Source organism: Eurosta solidaginis, chromosome 2 (genome assembly GCF_040869045.1).
Source record: "Eurosta solidaginis isolate ZX-2024a chromosome 2, ASM4086904v1, whole genome shotgun sequence".
Taxonomy (NCBI): Eukaryota; Metazoa; Arthropoda; class Insecta; order Diptera; family Tephritidae; genus Eurosta; species Eurosta solidaginis.
Window position 1 is genome coordinate 173,361,732 of NC_090320.1, and position 19,838 is coordinate 173,381,569.

Consider the following 19,838-nt stretch of genomic DNA (forward strand, 5'->3'; position numbering starts at 1 on the left):
TTTTCCTGCGTGCGGGATTTATTAGTTTATGTTTTCCCTAGTACTTATTATTTTGTTTCACTTTACTTTATTTTTGTGTCTGTTTTAAATACTTTTTTTTTTAGTACGTGTTATTTTGTTTCACTTCCACTTTACTTTTTTCTGTTCGATTTAAATACTTTTATTAATTGGTCCTTTTTATCAAATTTTATCCACTCTGCACCGAGAACTGCTCGGGCACCAGTTAAGCCTCACAACAGGCGAGGCGATAAAAAATTAAAGTTGCGGTGAACTGTCCGTTCACCGAATTAAAATAAACACCAGAAATATTTTAACGTTATAAAATTTATTCTGTGCTCTTGCACGATCCAAATTGAACTAACTCGAACAAAGTAATTTACCTAGCAGCTAAGTTCTTGTGTTAAAGTAATTATGCTATGCTAACCAATTATTGTATAAAAAATAGTTTACTTAACTAAAACTAGATTTGCTGTTCAATCACAATTTCTGCAACTACACCAATCGTTGTCCCAATTAACTTCCGCTTATTCTGCGCGTGTGCTGCGTCAGCGAAACTTCAACACGCAACATAGCGCGGTCACATGCTCAGCAACGTGAGTAAATGGGTCAACCGCTGGATACTGCTTCTATAACTTATATGTACATGAAATTGTAACTTAAATTAATACAGTTCATATAAAGAAAAGTAAGTATTTTAATAATAAATAAACTCGCTTAATTGGTTTTCGTTTTCCAATTGAAATGTTTTCCAAGCGAACAGAAAATAATTTTAAGCTTTAGAAAAAACTCCAATTATTTAAATCAATTTAAATCTACAACTTAAAGCTAATTAGAAATTCAGATTAGATTTACTCTTTTTTTTCAGATCAAGAATATTCAAAGGTGTCGTGGAATCCGATTGCTGTCGTAATTGATGAACTTAAAAATGTACGACTAGTAATTGAGTCAGACTTATTATTGTTCTAAATCTAATCATTCAAGCAATAATTCTGCAACCCATAGCAGGAGTATTGATTGGTTTCAAATCTAATTCCGACAGCAATCGAATCACATCCCTTATTATATATGTACGTGATATTGCAACTTAAATTAATACAATTGATATAAAGAAAAGTAAGTACTTTAATAATAACATAAACTCTCTTAATTGGTTTTTGTTTTCCAATTGAAATCATTTCGTGTGCAAGCACATCGCTAACCTTTGTTGGCAAAAGATATGATTATACTGTCTTCGATAGATAGTCGGACGAGCCGCTACTCGGCGAAGTAGAGATGACCGTTGTGTCGGTGGCAGCTGTTACAACAGCAGTTTCTAACTTTACACCATCCGTACAGTGTGATGAATGCTTCACTGCCTTTTCCAATTGCTTGGCGCCAGCAATTTTTGCTGTTTGTAAAGCTTTAGCTGTAATGCAAATATATAGATGGGTTAAAGTGGTTTTCGTATGTTATTCAACAACTCACCCTATACCATCATCACAGCCTCCCCATCGATTTTGAATATGTGTACTGTTTCAGTATTCAGACCCAGTTCGTTTGGTGCAATATTTTCGATTTGATGAATATGTATACTATCCGTTAGGCAGACAATTAGGTGCAATCGATTCATTCATATACTGTGGGTATTTGAGCCGTAGACGCAATGGCAGATATTTTGATTCTTTTTGAAGTGTAACATTTGTGAACAGTTGGGTTTCTCTGCTGTCACCATCACCACTAGAGAGCTATTGAAGGAACGCTCGACCAAGATAATATGTGAGATTTACACGCATAGATTTCTTCCACCTTTTCACAGTTATTGATGGAGAAAATGCGAAAGCCATATTTACCATCCAATACCGAAATAGAACTGTAGAGGAAGAAACATTTTATAAAATTTAATAAAATCAAAAAATGATAGTTGTGCTAAAATGGGGTAACGTATTGTATGTTAAAGTATAGCGAAGTCTCAGCGGCTTTGTCCTGGTGAAAATTGAGTTTGAATAGGTTTTATTCTTCATTCTTAGAAACATGTACGAAGGTACCTGGTAAGATATTAAAAATCCTCAACGTTTTTTTTGATAACTTAAAAAAACTCATATTCAAACTTCTGCTTAACTTCTACATATCAATAGCTACCTTTACCACCAGGAGTCACTATTGCTTCTACGCCTATGCTATTGTTTCCTACATCGATGAGCTTTGTAATAAAATAAACCGCTATCTCCCCAATCTCTCCAGTTTTGTCGCCTCGCGAAACCTGATATTGTCACCAACCAAATCATCGGTGACCGTATTTAAAACATGACCGCGCCAAATGTCGACCATATGGCATTACCCGACTGTCTTACACCCTAAAATTTTAGGTGTGACTTTCGATCAGGATCTACATCTTGGAGAGCATGCACTAGCAATTGTAACGAAAATCGTCGTTGGTGTGAGGGCTTAGCCGATCTCCATAGCGCCCGACTATGAGGAGGAGCTGTTTAGGACTGGCATCTACGCCGTTTCGCCTCATAGGAGGGCGGCGGGATGTCGGTGACCAAGAACTGCCAACCCCCTAATCCAGGGTGTCATGCGGACCGTGCATATTGGACGATTTGTAGACAGGGGATAAATTCGGCTGTATTCGAACGGAGCCTTCCCGATACCGGACCACCTCGGGAAGTATAGATGGCCTTACCACAGTAAGGGGCGCTGCTGTGGCTGACGGTTCTTTCCCCGTATATAATACTGGACCGCTAAGCCCGCCTTGTCGGGCTGGTGGTCGTACGACCAAGATGAACGACTCATTACCTAATTTTCATAAGGACGATGATAAGAAGAGGACTGAGCCGCAAGCCAAGGACGACAAATACGCATTAAGCGATGCGTCGGACTCGGGGAGCGAGAGTAGTGCTAATTCAATGAACTCCGTATTGGAGAAGCACACAAATGAAAAAGGAGTAGAAGAGTGGAGAAGGGTACGGAGCAAAGAGCTCTCTCGAAGTACCGTGTAGTACTAAGAACTGTACAACGCTTGGGAGCAGTGGTGGACCCAACAGAAGAGGAGATCGAGCGCTTGGCATGGGCTCATGAGGCGGTAGAAGTAGGTCGAAGGCAGTTCAAAAGGTTTGCTGCGAAAAACCCTCGGTTCTGCAACCGGTATGAGGAGGAAGAAGCGTCGAATGGCAGAATGAAAAGGCAACGTTCGGCGGAAGACGACAATCCTGCTTTCAAGAGGCAGAAAGGGCCCAGTCCCAGAGCCGCGACGCAGGGCAGTCCCATAGACAAGACAAGTAGGCCCAAAGCTGTAAGACAGATGGGCCCCAATAGCGAGGTAGCAACTACCTCGAAGGCTGCAAGTCAGAGGGAAGTTCCAACTATGGAAGTAGGAGATAAGCCAAAGGGAGATAACGCTAAGACTCCGACTTTCTCGGAGGTGCTAGAGGGAGCTAAGACTCCGGCTTTCTCGGAGGTGCCAAAGGGAAATAACACTAAGACGCCGGCTTTTCCCGAGAAGATGACTGATGTGGCAAAGCAGTCACTGACTGTGGCGCTGGTTGATCGTAGCAGTCCTTTCGAACAGATGACTAGTGAAAGGTGGAGATCTGTAGAAAAGGAGCTTATTAGCGTAATGCTTAAGATGATGCGGGAATAACCAAGTAAGCTCCTTCCAACCTTTGATTCGGGGGATGGTATAATGGTATGAAGATGATAGCGTGCGACAACATCGCGAGCTTGCGGTGGCAGGAGGAAGTGGTTCCAAATCTCCAAAGGCAGGGCACGAACGCGCATTTTGAGATGGTGGATAAAGCGCAAATCCCCAAGGTACCAAAATTTAAGGTATGGATACCATGCGTGATGAAGTCGGAGGATACACTGCGACTTTTGCAGAATCAGAATCCGAACATACCGACACAGGATTGGAAGGTACTTACTGTATCTCGGCCTACGGAGGAAGGTCAGTTATACATCTTCCAAATAAACAAGCAGGTGGAGGATATATTGTACGCGCAGCTTGGAAAAATGTCCTTAGGTACAGGCAAAATTTATATGCGACTCAGGAAAAGAAGTCGCGGGTATTAAAGTCCTAACACGCTGGACGTGAGCGAAGTCAAAAAGGACCTCAAAAGCCTAAGGGAAAAAAGACAGGTGGAGGTAGCCCACGTCACCCGAATGTGTTAGAAGGGGACCAACAGCCAGATGGTGCTGTGAGTCGCACAGAGGAACATCCGGCACAACAGGTACAAGAGGCTGAAGGGGGCTTCGAACACTCTAAACCAACAGGGCTAGGGGAGGACGACGACGTCACGATGAAGGTGCTGGAGGGGGACAAGCAGCCCATTGGTGCTGCGAGTCCTACAGATAAACCTCCAACACAGTAAAGTGGCGTCGAGCGAACTCCTCCTCCTAACGCGCTGATCCAGGAGCCGTGGCTTCCATCGGGAGGACAGGTTTCTGGACTTAGCGCGCGCGGATTTGGCGTTTACTATGCGCAAATGGAAGGACGGGTGCGAGCTGTAGTAATGGTAAAAAAACAGCTGCATTCATATATGCTGCCTAATTACACTACTGAGGATCTCGTAGTGGTGGTGAAATCGCCGGGCTCAGATGGTACATGTCCGGCCATGCTACAAGTTTCAAGTAGGGCGGTCGTGGGATGGCTTAAAATAAAGTACATCCAGCCTTACCCAGATGGATCGACTGCATGTTAAACTGCAGTAAGATTACATCGCAATGGGGATTGTACGCGGCCACGAAATTAGTGGACAGGGGCACTCCGCAGGGAGGGGTGCTATCACCTCTGCTGTGGACGCTGGTCATTAACCAACTGCTTAGGGGATTCTACGAGGGACCAAAAAAACTTACGGTTTACGCAGATGACGTTGCCAATGGTCTTGTTTACAAAGAGGTACAAGGTCCCTAATTGGACCAGGCCTAAGTTAGGAGGGGCGACCCTACGGGAGAAACCTTGCACAAAATATCTAGGAATGATCCTGGACAGTAAGCTGTCATGGAAGCTCAACGTGGAGGAGAGGGTGAGGAAGGCTTCAACGGCACTTCATGCATGTAAAAGAATGCAAAAGAAGCGGCATATACGATCAGAAGGAACTCGATGACGATGCCTCAAAACTAACAACCAAAAGCAATAATTATCATTTCACTGACACAAATTTTATAGTTTTTTTTTCGGGATTTGGACACAATGTTGTTGTTGTTTTTGTAGCGATAAGGTTGCTCCCCGAAGGCTTTGGGAAGTATTATCGATGTGATGGTCCTTTAGCCGGATACAGATCCGGTAACACAGCACCATTAAAGTGCCAGCCCGACCATCTCGGGAACGATTTATGTGGCCACATTAAACCTTCAGGCCATCCCTCCCTACCCACCTGTATTACAAACGATAGCTCAGACGAACGACTCGCCTCCAAACGATTTCGTCTAGCAATGGTATTCTCTATCATTTTCGTTCGGTCTTTACCCTTCTAACAAACAGGAAGGCAAAAGTAATTGTCAAGTGATAAGTTGCCATTGTTTAACATAGTGCAAATACACTAGCGATTCGTCTCTGATCCGCATCGAAAGTTCGTTTCGAAATAGAGAATGAGGCCCTAAGATTTTTTTTTCAATTTGTATTTTGACTTACCAGCAACAACAGAATCATGTTTAATTGTACGCCGCACAAGCATTATAGCATCATGTAACGAAGCTCAGTTTCTTCCAAAAATTGTTCAACACTGCCACGTAAAATCAATGTACTTGTTCTAGCATTAACGCAACCTTTAAAAATTATAAACTATACAAATTAAATTAATGCCAAACCTTGGAAAATGTTGAAACGTTCACCACCAACAAAATGCAAAAACTTTTCATCCTCCTCCCGTGACCGTTCTGTCTTCTTTATGCTAGGATCAAGCCATTCGTACCAGCGTGCCTTACATTGCTTGGCAGATTTGCGGTGCAGCAGTGATGCAATACGTGACCACTGGTTTTTGCCATATTTCATTACAGCTGCTTTGAGGATTTCATCCTGAAATTTATCAATTTAGTTAATAAACGGCCAAGAGTAATTAGTCGCGTCAAATGCTTACCTCAGTGTTTCTCCACACACCACCTTTTATCATAATTCGAGGCATGGTGCTATATAATTGTGAATTCTATCGATGAGCACAAAAATCAAATCAAAAATTTTTGTCGAAATAAACAGCAAAAATCATTGTATATTAAAGACTTTGGGAAAATTTTAGAATAGCACCCCCCGAGTTCGGGGTAAAACTTGGTATCAAATGATACATATCTATATAAATTGGCAACGATAAACTTAAATTGCATTTTTGTATATTTCAAATTTCATTTTTGCATTGTTTTCACTTATTATAAATGGTTTTATTAAATCAATCGCGCTTTTGTAGCAACATGCACATATATATATATATACTTATATTTTATTGATGACATTACAAAGCTGTGCTGCCACATATATATACGTATACACATATAAAATTTGTATAGAAATTTGCAAACTTTAACACCAAATAACTTTTAAATTATAAGTTTGCGAACTTTAAAATATATATATATGTGATCTGGAGAACTCCCTCTTAATTTTAAATCTTTCCGGAGATATTCCATTTAAAACTCTCAAAATTGAAAAAATTTTCGACCACCAAATGTTTTGCTGTCTCTGCTGAATTAGAAATGGCGAATTTTTTTGCACGCAAAAATGACGTATTTTGCTATCCCTATAAAAATAATAGGTGCGAGAGAGCACGATACATTGTGGGAAAGCTAAATTTGTCAACATGCTATTTTATTTGGAGAATTTTTCATTCCAAATCGTCACCCCTGTCAAAAATTCGTGTGTCTGTGGGCGTTTTTAGCCACACAATTTTTTCAGGGCAAGACAGCCTATAAAATTTTTGTGATTGTAAGTTTGACAAGGAAAAACTTAAATTTTGGTACATTCGATTATTGAATACAAAAACAAAAACATGTAAACAGCAATATATCGGCACTCTGATGTTGGGGAATGTACTTAGCTTTTTGTAGCAATATAGAAGTATTACATATATGGCTGATACGATTAAGTGAACATCATTTGAGTCCCGCATTCATTTATTTAATTGGATCCTACTGGTAAGCCGCTTCCGCATACAGTCCATCGAATCAGGTGAGCCGCAACAACCTACTTTATATATTTTCGTAATAAAGACAAACTTCGAAAAATGTTCAAAGCACATAAACACCTATGTGGGTATGAGGCCATAAATTCAACAAATAATCGTTCGAAAGGTCTTTCAGTTACATGCTGCTTGCCTATGAGTGCTCGGTCAACGAATTTTGGGTTTTTCCCTTACCTAGTTTGCAGTCCCTATATATATATATATATATTTGGACATCTCATACCATGCCAGGTCAAACATATTTCTCCCGTGTACGGACCAACGTCTTATGGATGAATCTCTGCCCCCCTCAGATGGTGAGCTGTGAGAAACGTCTACCAGTCCTGCACGCAATTCCGATGGCACCCAGAGTTTCCAAGCTTGGTTTTGTTGAAAATCGTTCCTCCTGTTAAACTGAGTCCGTCTATAGACATATCCGTCCGATACGCATAACTCCGGAAGTTTGTCTTGGTTCCGTGCCACGGTTCTTTAAGTTCGTCATTCGGTTTTAAAGTAGGGTGAGTTCAAGTTAGACTAGCCTGCGGGGAATAAAGGTCCAACAGTAAATTCATTTATTTTATGCTGCTTCTGTTATTATGAGTTTAAGAAATGAAATTTAACATTTCAGTGAATTGCCATTTACTGTGGTTCGCAATATCATATTTGACTTGGTGTTGTAACCAAATGCCACTCCACTACCTTGCTATGTGATAGTTGTTGTTTGCTGCCTGTTCATGTACTATGTGTAGTATAATTTCAGGCGCAGGTGAAAAAGGATTACAGCGGGGGTCGTACTATTGTAACGCTATATTACAGTCCCTCTCCCACTTTGGTTGGCGGAATGCTGCTGCGAGGAAAGAAACGAATATCCCTAGCATTTATATGTAAGCAGCTATGCTGGTGTGCATATATGCATCGTTTTGTTCAATAAACAATTCCTTAAAATTTTTACAGGAACATTTATACATCTAGGTATGGACCGAAACATTTTGGCACCAATTTTTGTACGAAGTTGCCCGCCGAAGTGCAGATTCAGTGCTCATTTTCATCACATTATCTTTCCCATTCGGCTTTCACGGTCGTGTACATAGATCTTCTGTCGCCGCTGGATGGATGGAGGCACCGCATGCGGTTCTACAGTTACTGATCCCGGGGTCACGACCGAAATTTATTTATACTGAGAATACCTTCGTAGATTTGCATTTTTCTCTAGTATCGGTGGTTTTCCTTCGAACTCATTCAAACGTTTCTGATAGTGTTCAAAAGGTTTTGCATGTTTAGCTTTTTGGTCTTCGCTTGCATGCTCCTCGTCGTTAATAGTGTATAGAGTTTCCATTTTGGTGGCGTCCAATGGTTGGCAGTCCAGCATGAGGACCATTCCGCTTTCCCGTAGGAAATTTGTTCCCTAAATAATTCGTTTTGCGAGGTTCGCGATGACCGATATCATGATGGTTCTTCGACCATTTTACATGATCCCCGACGGATAAGAGTCTTAGCTGTGGAAACACGGTTGGTCTGCCATTTAGACGCTCCTTTTGTTAAGTGTGGCTTGATGTAGTTCCAAACGTTCCCGTGTTGAGTCTTCCACGTATGACAAGGGTGCACCAGTATCCACTAGCGCTCGCTCTATAAGGGCCTTAATGGTTATCTGGATATAAAGACGGTCATCTCGGCGGAAAATATTTCTAATAATCGGCGGAGCGCTTGTAACGTTAGCTGTGTTTTTTTTCACATCTATATACGTTTACGCTTAAACTTTATATAGACTGCTAAGCGACAAACTTTAAATACACCTCTGAAATTGCTACGCATAAAATTAGTACTACTAAATTTCAATAGGCATTATACTCAGATGTAACTGAAATATGTGTCTATGTTTCATCCCCTGCACTAATTCTATGTATTCTATGCGCGTCCACTATTTATCACAACTGATTCAGCTATATGTTATACACAGAAATACAACAGAGGGTTGTGTCTCCGCTTTTCGGTACACCCGTGCTGTAGCTAGTTGTTTAACCATTGCCGCTAGATGGGTCTCCTAAGCATTATATAAGCGAGGATGGGCGTTTTTTTTCACGCGCAAACGAAACGTATACGCGTGTAAAAAAAACACGGCTGTTGTTGGCATTCGACTCAGTCTTAGACAGGTTGGCCCGTACGCGTGGCAATATTTTGAGAGGGTGTTGTCCTGACCACACCTGGAACGGAAAATTATCCTAAGTCCTCTGCATTGTAGGCGGCGATATCACGTTCCTTACAGCTCCAGAAGAGTTCTTTATTTGTGTACCCGGCTTGCAGGTGGTACAGGCTATGGACTACCATGTTACCTTCATTGGCTTCCTTGCTTTTCAATAGCTCGTATTCTTCGGTTAGTTATAGCAGCTCCTCCATCCTCCTGAACTCACTGCGTTTAATGAAAAGACGGTATTCTACACCCAGGCCATCATAGATCCGTTCGAGATGTTGTCGAATAAGTTAGTGTAGCTAGGACGTAGTGTTTGGCCTTTTCTCGGCCATGCTGTTTACGTTGTCCGATGAACTCTTCCACATGTCGTAGATGCGGTATCGGTAGCAAAAAATTCTGCACTTTTGCTCTAAAATCTGGTCACTGGTTAATTTGTTGTTTTCGGACGCGGCACCATTGAAGTGCTTTACTGCTTAGCAATTCGGGAGAGTTTGGAGGAGTCTGTCTACTGGAAGGCAATAACACTCAGCAAATTTTACGTCCCAACGCGTACAGTACTCATCATTTCGGCTTTGCTAAGATCGAATCTGCGGTATGCATTCTCACTCTCTCGTCTTTGGAGTGAGGGGCTGTATTTGGATAAAAGGGACCGCTGTTGCCGTTAGTGTTGGTGGCTTAGCGGGTTTCCCGTGTTGTAGTTGTAGCGATAAGGACACTCTCTCAAGGCCCTAGGGAGTGTTATCGACGTTGATGGTCCTTAGCCGGATGCAGATCAGGTACGTTCCGGTAGCACTATTAAGGTACTAGCCCGACCATCTCGGGAACGATTTGGTATGACCACATGAAACCTTCTAGGCCATACTGCCCTCCCACCCCCTACATCCATGAGGAGCTTGGGGTCGCCAGAGCTTCGGCTGTTAAAGAAACAGAATTCGTCACTGGTAGGTGAGGTTGAAAATTGGGTTGGAGAAGCTATATATTCCGTTGTCAACCCCTTGAGAGGGTTGCGCTACACAATCCCTTGAATCAATTTGTATTTTATAAGAGGCGACAGGCATACCTACCGCGGGTGTATTCTGAGCCCCTTAATTCGCTGGGGGTGCGGCTTTCCCCATGTCCTCGTTGATCTCCTTTTCTAAGTGCTTCAGTAGGCTTTCCCTCGATTGTCGAACCCGCATTGCTCGCACATATGTGCTCAAAGCGTTTCGTAGATTAGCGACTGTGAATCCTTCTTCGTAAATGTTATGCCGCTTGCCCTCTATCAGCCTCTCTTTCTTAAGCAAGTAAATTCAATAATGGGAGTCGGTACTTAATGTGCGAGCAGGGGCGTGCTTCCGCAGGTGACAGTGCGAGAACAACGACAATAAGTACCAACACTACCGTGGAGTGTCCGAAGAACATTCAATCTGGAACAACCAACACACCGGATCACGGCAGTACGATGTTGGATATAGACCTCTCAACTGGATCTACATACTCAAGAAAGATAGGCTGACACACCGCCGATCTGCGCCTTGCTCTGAGAACGTACCCGAAAATCTATTGAAGATTTACTGAAGGAGCCGGAGAAGGAAATTGGGCAGTAGGGCAACCATCAGCGGTCGTGCTGCGACGGAGCGCGTACCAGTGGCGTAGCCAAGAAAAAGGAGCGACTGTTACAGAAGTAGGGCTTGGTTTCCTTTCGGGTGCGGATGCGGTTTGCTCCTTGCCTTGTTGTTGTTACCGAATGTCACTGCTACATTGCTATGTGATAGTTGTTGTTGGCTGTTTACTAATGTCCTACGTGTAGTACAATTTCGGGCGCATGTGAGAAATAAGGTTACAGTGTAGGCCGTACTATTGTAACGCTGCATTACAGCGGATATGCCAAAAGATATTCTTCAAATCAAAAGCCGAAATGAACCTAGTGTTCTAAAGTCAGCTAAGGATCTCATCAATATTCGGAAGTGGGAACGCACAACAACGTAACAACGTTTGTTGCGTCAAGTTACAAATGCTTATTTTCTCCCTTTATCACCTGCAATACAGGTTAGCTGCAGCTACTCCTGCTCTCCTCTATCCCTCTTAGACCAAGCATTCTATCGATCTCTTCGTAAACTAGTTTTTGATCCGCATTTGCGGAAGTTCCGTACTTTCGACATCCTCGCTTGGATAAGTCCAGCGATCGTGCGCCGGGAAAAATATTTCAACATAGTATTCATTTGTATCGGGCACGTAGGTTGCTGTGGTATCAGTCCTTTAATTTGGCCATCACAGTTCTGTTGGCTGATCCCCAAGGATCTAGGCCGAAATCATCCAGCAGTTCCCTAAAGCACATCTTGATCTTTTTTATGGCATTTTTAAGCGACTTCCTTTGTGCAACATAGGTGCTGTATAACTCCGTATTATTCGTGCTTTGTGACATTTTCTACGCTCTTCCGCAATTTCGTCATTCCACCAATATACCGGAGTGTGCTGGGCTTTTCTGGGCATGGCAGCATTACATGCCATACATATCGACTTAGTGATTTGAACTGACTGGTCTTCCGCATTCGATCCTCGTACTATGGCTTCCTTCCAGATAATATCAAATATTTGTGGATCGAAAAGGTGATGTTTCCATTTCCCGTTCGTGGAGTTTCGAGCAGCTCTACGCTAATAGCTTTATGGTCGCTGTGTGTGTAGACGTTGCTTATGGACCATTTTTCTCGTCTTGCTATATTGCTGCTAGCGAAGGTGAGATCTATAATAGATCGTCTGGTACCTGTATCGAAGGTATATATCCCTGGTTCATTTTGAAGTTCTCGCCTCAAAGAACTAAGACTTTCGAGAAGAACTCTCCAACCAATACCTCCGCCTGTGCTCTATCCACCACCTTCAACCTTGCGCCTTCTTGTTTGTGAAGGTCTGAAACAACTTTTGCAGCTATTTTAAAGTCGCCTTATTGGTGCAGGTCCTGGAAACTCAGATCCCCCGCGCTTTCCGGACTATTTCGCCATGTCGAAATACCGGAATTGGACAACGCCTTTTTTGGGCAGATTGAAGAAGAGTTCAGTTAGATGGTGTTTGGAGAGTTACGGCTAAAGTTGGACAACCCATTATAGGTACTGCATCAGCTGATCATACCGCCTGTACTTGGCAAGCAGCGATTAACTCGGACTAATCAGAGTGAGTTTTATTTACTTGCCCTAGTTACACTTGAACTTATGCATATCTTTTTGCTTTTAGACATGGTCACTCATCTTCAAATTGGATTTGATGTTGAGTGACCCAATAAATTTTGTACATATGCTACAAGCTGTGAACAAATTAAGCTGCTTATATCGGCCAATTTTAATAAACACTTTTTCCTTTCATAACAGATTCAACAAGTAGAATTGGACATAAAAATACCATTACAAATGAAAACAATTTGTATATATTTAAATTAAACTGATTTAATTTATTAACCTTTTTACTTAAGCAGTTCTATTAAGCCATATATCTGTATATATTTACCTTAATTCACAAACCCAAAAAATTTCAAATTTTACGGGAGAAGCAAAAAACATTTTTTTTTTAATTTTCTACATACAGATATGGGTTTCTTAAAGTGGCATAACTTTTTTGGTTATACACTTACGGTCATAAAAAAAACCGACGACAATTTGTTTCCTCCCTGCAAAAACGTTCCACGTCATTTGGCTAGTAATTTTGCCGTCATTGTGACTTTGCAGCGGTTATATTCATAGTCACATTTGCATGGGCGTGATGAACTTTTGTGACCAAATTTTCCGTTTCGTTCCTATTAATGTGATCGTGCATTCCGATCCCACTTATAGCCCAGCAAAAATCTAGTGACTGAAAATGGCGACCAACAACAAAATATCCCACATTGTTCCATAATTGTTAGTATGACATAATGAGATGGCCTAATTGAAATGTCCGATTCATACCCTGCAAAAATCGTGTGACCAAAAACGCACAGGGACACACGAATTTTTGACAGGGGTGACGATTTGGAATGAAAAATGCTCCAAATGAAATAGCATGTTGACAAATTTAGCTTTCCCACAATGCATCGTGCTCTCTCGCACCTATTATTTTTATAGGGATAGCAAAATACGTAATTTTTGCGTGCAAAAAAATTCGCCATTTCTAATTCACAGAGACAGCAAAACATTTGGTGGTCGAAAATTTTTTCAATTTTGAGAGTTTTAAATGGAATATTTCCGGAAAGATTTAAAATTAAGAGGGAGTTCTCCAGATAACATATATATATATTTTAAAGTGCGCAAACTAATAATTTAAAGTTATTTGGTGTTAAAGTTGCAAATTTCTATACAAATTTTATATGTGTATACGTATATATATGTGGCAGCACAGCTTTGTAATGTCATCAATAAAATATATATATATATGTGCATGTTGCTACAAAAGCGCGATTGATTTAATAAAAACATTTATAATAAGTGAAAACAATGCAAAAATGAAATGTGAAATATACAAAAATGCAATTTAAGTTTATCGTTGCCAATTTATATAGATATGTATGTGGATTAAGGTTTTGAAAGATGTGTAAATTGTAATTTAAAGTGCTATAGAAATTTGCTAAATTTGCAAACTTTAACAACAAATAACTTTTAAATTATAAGCTTGCGCACTTTAAAATATATATATTTGTGATCGGGAGAACTCCCTCTTTCATTTGATACCAAGTTTTACCCCGAACTCGGGGGGTGCTATTCTAAAATTTTCCCAAAGTCTTTAATATACAATGATTTTTGCTGTTTATTTTGACAAAAATTTTTGATTTGATTTTTGTGCTCATCGATAGAATTCACAATTATATAGCACCATGCCGCGAATTATGATAAAAGGTGGTGTGTTGAGAAACACTGAGGTAAGCATTTGACGCGACTGGTTACTCTTGGCCGTTTATTAACTAAATTGATAACTTTCAGGATGAAATCCTCAAAGCAGCTGTAATGAAATATGGCAAAAACCAGTGGTCACCTATTGCATCACTGCTGCACCGCAAATCTGCAAGCAATGTAAGGCACGCTGGTACGAATGGCTTGATCCTAGTATAAAGAAGACAGAATGGTCACGGGAGGAGGATGAAAAGTTTTTGCATTTTGCCAAATTAATGCCAACACAATTGCGCCGATTATTTCAGAGGGTTAACTGGCACCAATTGTTCACACCAAATTGTTAGGTACAGGATTCGGCACGGGTAGGTGAGGATGGCAATCACAACCCCTTGAATCATTTTGGTCGGCAGGTATGCCGCGGATATATTCTTGGCACTTGTTATTGATGGCTTTTATGATGCCACCAACACAACCTGGACAGACGCCAATGCTCAGTCAACCACCCAAGCCGGGTCAACCCCCAATACCCGGACACGTCCGGACGTCCTGGTTACCATGTATGCTAATACAACTAATAATTTACAAATTTGCTGATGATTATTTTTGTGTTATTTTCTTTAACAACCACCTGCACCTGTTACTGGTAAATATCAACAGCCGCAACAGTATGATTAAGCCCAACACCGTTTAGATCCCGATCAGATGCCAAATCCGATAAGGGTCATCATTGAGTAAGGGTAAAATTGATTGTCAAATGACTCGAAAATGTAGAGTGAAATGACGGAAAAATGACCGCCATTTGACGAGCATTGTGACGTGTGTGAGCAGCACAGTACTATGCTCACATCCTATACGTGGGAGCGGAATGCACGATCGAAACGGAAAATTTGGTCACAAAACCTAATCCGCCCATGCAAAAATGACTATGAATATAACCGCTGCAGAAAGTCACAATGACCGTAAAATGGCTAGTAAAATGACGTGGAGCGCTTTTGCAGGGTATATGCTTGCCTTTTCTTACATGCAATGTACCCTCAAATACGTCACAAAAATTTTCTGCGACCGCCATTTGTTGTTTTCAGCTTGAAACCACAAGCGCAGCAACAGCAGAGTAATAAAAATTGATTTACAAATAATTTCGGATATAATAAAAACTAAATTTAAATTAAGTGTTGTGTGCGCTACGGTATTTGCATTTTGTATTAATAATACATTTATATTTTCCACAAAGGAACCAAAATCAAGTAAGTTTTAATGCGATATGGGCAAGCCTTTTTCTGGGAAATCTAACATCATTTTCCCATATCGCTACACATACATTCATTCATTTTCATAACTGGTGCTACAAAATCTGCATCGTTCAATCTGTTATATTGTAGGATTTGCTTTAATATAATTTGAATTAATAAAAACCTATTATTGACAGGATATCGAAAATTTGTCCCCATTATCGCCAGAGGTAATTTCGCGTCAGGCAACAATCAATATTGGCAGGATTGGACACGGTAAGTCCACTGTTCTGAAATCTATTTCCGGAGTTCAAACGAAAAGCTATTTTTTATGCAATGCCACGACAGCAGCACCAACAACCTATCTGCCAATGCCACAACAGTCGGGCTATCCACCACAACCTGGTCCACCTGGTTGCCCTCCACAACCTCAACATTCAGGCTATCCCCTACAACAACCAAGTGCACCAGGTGGTTACATGGGTCAAATGATGCCACCAACGCAACCTGGACAGGCGCCAATGCCCAGTCATCCACCCATGCCGGCTCAACCCCCAATACCCGGACGTCATGGTTATAATGTATGCTAATACAACTAATATATTTCAAATATTACTGATGATTATTTTTGTATTATTTTCTTTAGCAACCACCTGCACCTGGTACTGGTATATATCAACAGCCGCAACAGTAGCCCAACACCGTTTAGATCCCGATCAGGTGCCTAATCCGATAAGCGTTATCGCTGAAAATCAAAATAGCGCTGGTGGTGCTTTTATTACTAATGAACAGGGTTTATTACTACCATTGGTGACCACAAAAAATGTGGTAGAAGATCAGGGTAACTCCTCGCCACGTTACGTTAGGTATCGATTTTGTTTGGCATTTACATTGATCTTTCTTCTTTGCAGGTCGTCTTTGTATTACATACCTGCAACAGGTGATTTATTAAAAACAACAGCTTTGTCCATTACACTTACCGTCTCGCCAATGGCACGCACGGTTGAGGGTGAATATGAGCCACCCATTGTAAATTTTGGTAAATTGGGTGCAATTAGATGCAATCGTTGCAAGGCTCAATAGCAACTTGTAGATGCTGGTCGTCGTTTCCAATGTCTAATGTGTAAAGTAACAAGAGATGGTAAAAAAAATCTTTCACTTTTACTTGTGTTCATTGATCCATATTTTTTCTCAACAATGCCAACTGCATATTTCCAACATTTGGGCCATACCGGACAGCGTGTCGATAAATATGAACGTCCTGAACTTGTATTGGGTACATGAGTATTTGTGTAAAAAATGCTTGGATACCGATAGCTCTCATGGTAAACCTCAACTCATATCCAACATCAATGCCTCGCATTCAATTGTGGCACTGTACGCACTACATTGGGTTCACGTAGTATTGACAAGCATATTGTTGATTCCAGTGGTAAGGCCACAATTTCAAAGGATGGGGCAACCATTATGAAACTATTGGATATTGTGAATCCAGCCGTAAAACTCTAGTAGACATCGCCAAATTTCAAAATGCTGAGGTAAGTTTTTTGTTATATTAGAATGTGTAGAATAAAAATGTTTCTCTTATCAGGTCGGCGATGGCACCACTTCAGTAGTATTTTAAGCATGTGCAATCTTAAAGCAAGTTAAACCAGATGTTGAGGAAGGCGTGCATGCACGTATCATCATTAAAGCTATACGTAAAGCATTACAATTATGCAGCCTTATCGCTACAAAAACAACAACAACATTGTGTCCAAATCCCGAAAAAAACTATAAAATTTGTGTCAGTGAAATGATAATTATTGCTTTTGGTTGTTAGTTTTGAGGCATCCTCATCGAGTTCCTTCTGATCGTATATGCCGGTTCTTTTGCATTCTTTTACATGCATAAAGTGCCGTTGAAGCCTTCCTCACCCTCTCCTCCACGTTGAGCTTCCATGACAGCTTACTGTCTAGGGCCATTCCTAGATATTTTGTGCAAGGTTTCTCCCGTAGGGTCGCCCCTCCTAACTTAGGCCTCGTCCAATTAGGGACCTTGTACCTCTTTGTAAACAAGACCATATGCAACGTCATCTGCGTAAACCGTAAGTTTTTCTGGTCCCTCGTAGAATCCCTTAATCAGTTGGTTAATGACCAGCGTCCACAGCAGATGTGATAGCACCCATCCCTGCGGAGTGCCCCTGTCCACTAATTTCGTGGCTGCATACAATCCCCATTGCGATGTAATCTTACTGCAGTTTAACATGCAGTCGATCCATCTGGGTAAGGCTGGATGTACTTTAACGTAATTAGGACCATCAATAATCGCCCATTTAGAAAGCCCCGGCAATGCTTAAGAAGACTTCTAGAGCATATTCCTTATATTCCAGGGCTTTTTCTATGCTTATTACCACCCTATGCAATGCGGTGTCTACTGACTTGCCTTTGGTGTACCCCTGTTGTGTTGTGGAGAGCAGCTTTTCATCCACGTTGGACTTTATGTACACATCTATCAGCCTCTCAAAGGTTTTGAGCAGAAATGATGTTAAGCTATTGGGTCTATAATCTTTGGGATACACGTGACCGATCTTCCCCGCCTTTGGTAGGAAAGCCACACGAGCAGTTCTCCAAGAGTGCGGTACATGATTCAGTTTATGCACCCATCGAATATTATTTTAAGCCATCCCACGACCGCCCTACTTGAAACTTGTAGCATGGCCGGACATGTACCATCTGAGCCCGGCGATTTCACCACCACTACGAGATCCTCAGTAGTGTAATTAGGCAGCATATATGAATGTAGCTGTTTCCTTACCATTACTACAGCACGCACCCGTCCTTCCGTTTGCGCATAGTAAACGCCAAATCCGCGCGCGCTAAGTCCAGAAACCTTTCCTCCCGATGGAGCCACGGCTCCTGGATCAGCGCGTTAGGAGGAGAAGTTCGCTCGACGCCACTTTACTGTGTTGGAGGTTTATATGTAGGACTCGCAGCACCAATGGGCTGCTTGTCCCCCTCCAGCACCTTCATCGTGACGTCGTCGTCCTCCCCTAGCCCTTTTGGTTTAGAGTGTTCGAAGCCCCTTTCAGCCTCTTGTACCTGTTGTGCCGGGTGTTCCTCTGTGCGACTCACACCACCATCTGGTTGTTGGTCCCCTTCTAACACATTCGGGGTGATGTGGGCTACCTCGCTTTTTTCCATTAGGCTTTTGAGGTCCTTTTCGACTTCGCCCACGTCCAGCGTGTTAGGACTTTAATACCCGTGACTTCTTTTCCTGAGTCGCATATAAATTTTGCCTGTACCTAAGGACTTTTTGCCAAGCTGCGCATACAATATATCCTCCACCTGCTTGTTTATTTGGAAGATGTATAACTGACCTTCCTCCGTAGGCCGAGATACAGTAAGTACCTTCCAATCCTGTGTCGGTATGTTCGGATTCTGATTCTGCAAAAGTCGCAGTGTATCCTCCGACTTCACCACGCATGGTATCCATACCTTAACTTTTAGTACCTTGGGGATTTGCGCTTTATCCACCATCTCAAAACGCGCGTTTGTGCCCTGCCTTTGGAGGTTTGGAACCACTTCCTCCAGCCACCGCAAGCTCGCGATGTTTTCGCACGCTATCATCTTCATACCATTATACCATCCCCCGAATCAAAGGTTTGAAGGAGCTTACTTGGTTATTCCCGCATCATCTTAAGCATTAAGCTAATAAGCCCCTTTTCTGCAGATCTCAACCTTTCACTAGTCATCTGTTCGAAAGGACTGCTACAATCAACCAGCGCCACAATCAGTGACTGCTTTGCCACATCACTCATCTTCTCGGGAAAAGCCGGCGTCTTAGTGTTATTTCCCTTTGGCACCTCCGAGAAAGCCGGAGTCTTAGCTCCCTCTAGTACCTCCGAGAAAGTCGGAGTCTTAGCGTTATCTCCCTTTGGCTTATCTCCTACTTCCATAGTTGGAACTTCCCTCTGACTCGCAGCCTTCGAGGTAGTTACTACCTCGCTATTGGGGCCCATCTGTCTTACAGCTTTGGGCCTACTTGTCTTGTCTATGGGACTGCCCTGCGTCGCGGCTCTGGGACTGGGCCCTTTCTGCCTCTTGAAAGCAGGCTTTTCGCCTTCCGCCGAACGTTGCCTTTTCATTCTGCCATTCGACGCTTCTTCCTCCTCATACGGGTTGCAGAACCGAGGGTTTCTCGCAGCAAACCTTTTGAACTGCCTTCGACCTACTTCTACCGCCTCATTAGCCCATGCCAAGCGCTCGATCTCCTCTTCTGTTGGGTCCACCACTGCTCCCAAGCGTTGTACAATTCTTAGTACTGCACGGTACTTCGAGAGAGCTTTTGCTACGCACCCTTCTCCACTCTTCTACTCTTTTTCATTTGTGTGCTTCTCCAACACGGAGTTCATTGAATTAGCACTACTCTCGCTCCCCGAGTCCGACGCATCGCTTAATGCGTATTTTTCGTCCTTGGCTTGCGG

General features: G+C 42.0%; 2 protein-coding genes across 4 annotated transcripts; one reads left to right on the forward strand and one right to left on the reverse strand.

Moving 5' to 3' along the window:
• Positions 1-315: 315 nt before the first annotated feature.
• Positions 316-6,190, reverse strand: LOC137242457 (cell division cycle 5-related protein-like). Of its 2 annotated transcripts, none has more exons than XM_067769740.1 (5): positions 6,054-6,190; positions 5,785-5,992; positions 5,609-5,726; positions 1,465-1,849; positions 316-1,405 (listed from the first exon to the last, which is right to left on the reverse strand). In XM_067769740.1, exons 1-3 carry the CDS (start codon positions 6,096-6,098, stop codon positions 5,713-5,715), a joined length of 267 nt encoding a protein of 88 aa, XP_067625841.1. In that variant the 5' UTR covers positions 6,099-6,190; the 3' UTR covers positions 316-1,405; positions 1,465-1,849; positions 5,609-5,712. The 2 variants fall into 2 exon arrangements, with proteins under 2 accessions (XP_067625841.1, XP_067625840.1); XM_067769739.1 differs by having other exon boundaries at positions 5,609-5,742.
• Positions 6,191-15,240: 9,050 nt separating this feature from the next.
• Positions 15,241-16,150, forward strand: LOC137242459 (galectin-3-like). 2 transcript variants are annotated; one of them, XM_067769742.1, is made up of 4 exons: positions 15,241-15,388; positions 15,571-15,649; positions 15,722-15,954; positions 16,020-16,150. In XM_067769742.1, the coding sequence occupies exons 3-4, from the start codon at positions 15,745-15,747 to the stop codon at positions 16,065-16,067; spliced, it is 258 nt and encodes an 85-aa protein (XP_067625843.1). In that variant the 5' UTR covers positions 15,241-15,388; positions 15,571-15,649; positions 15,722-15,744; the 3' UTR covers positions 16,068-16,150. The 2 variants fall into 2 exon arrangements, with proteins under 2 accessions (XP_067625843.1, XP_067625842.1); XM_067769741.1 differs by having other exon boundaries at positions 15,725-15,954.
• Positions 16,151-19,838: the final 3,688 nt, after the last annotated feature.

Bases quoted from the DNA above. Each gene is read 5' to 3' on its own strand.
- LOC137242457 (XM_067769739.1), bottom strand. From the start codon at position 6,098: ATGCCTCGAATTATGATAAAAGGTGGTGTGTGGAGAAACACTGAG. The intron at 5,993-6,053 runs GTAAGCATTTGA...GATAAATTTCAG, and splicing joins GTGTGTGGAGAAACACTGAG to GATGAAATCCTCAAAGCAGC. The intron at 5,743-5,784 runs GTTTGGCATTAA...TAATTTTTAAAG, and splicing joins ACGTTTCAACATTTTCCAAG to GTTGCGTTAATGCTAGAACA.
- LOC137242459 (XM_067769742.1), top strand. From the start codon at position 15,745: ATGCCACAACAGTCGGGCTATCCACCACAACCTGGTCCACCTGGTTGC. The intron at 15,955-16,019 runs GTATGCTAATAC...TATTTTCTTTAG, and splicing joins CCGGACGTCATGGTTATAAT to CAACCACCTGCACCTGGTAC.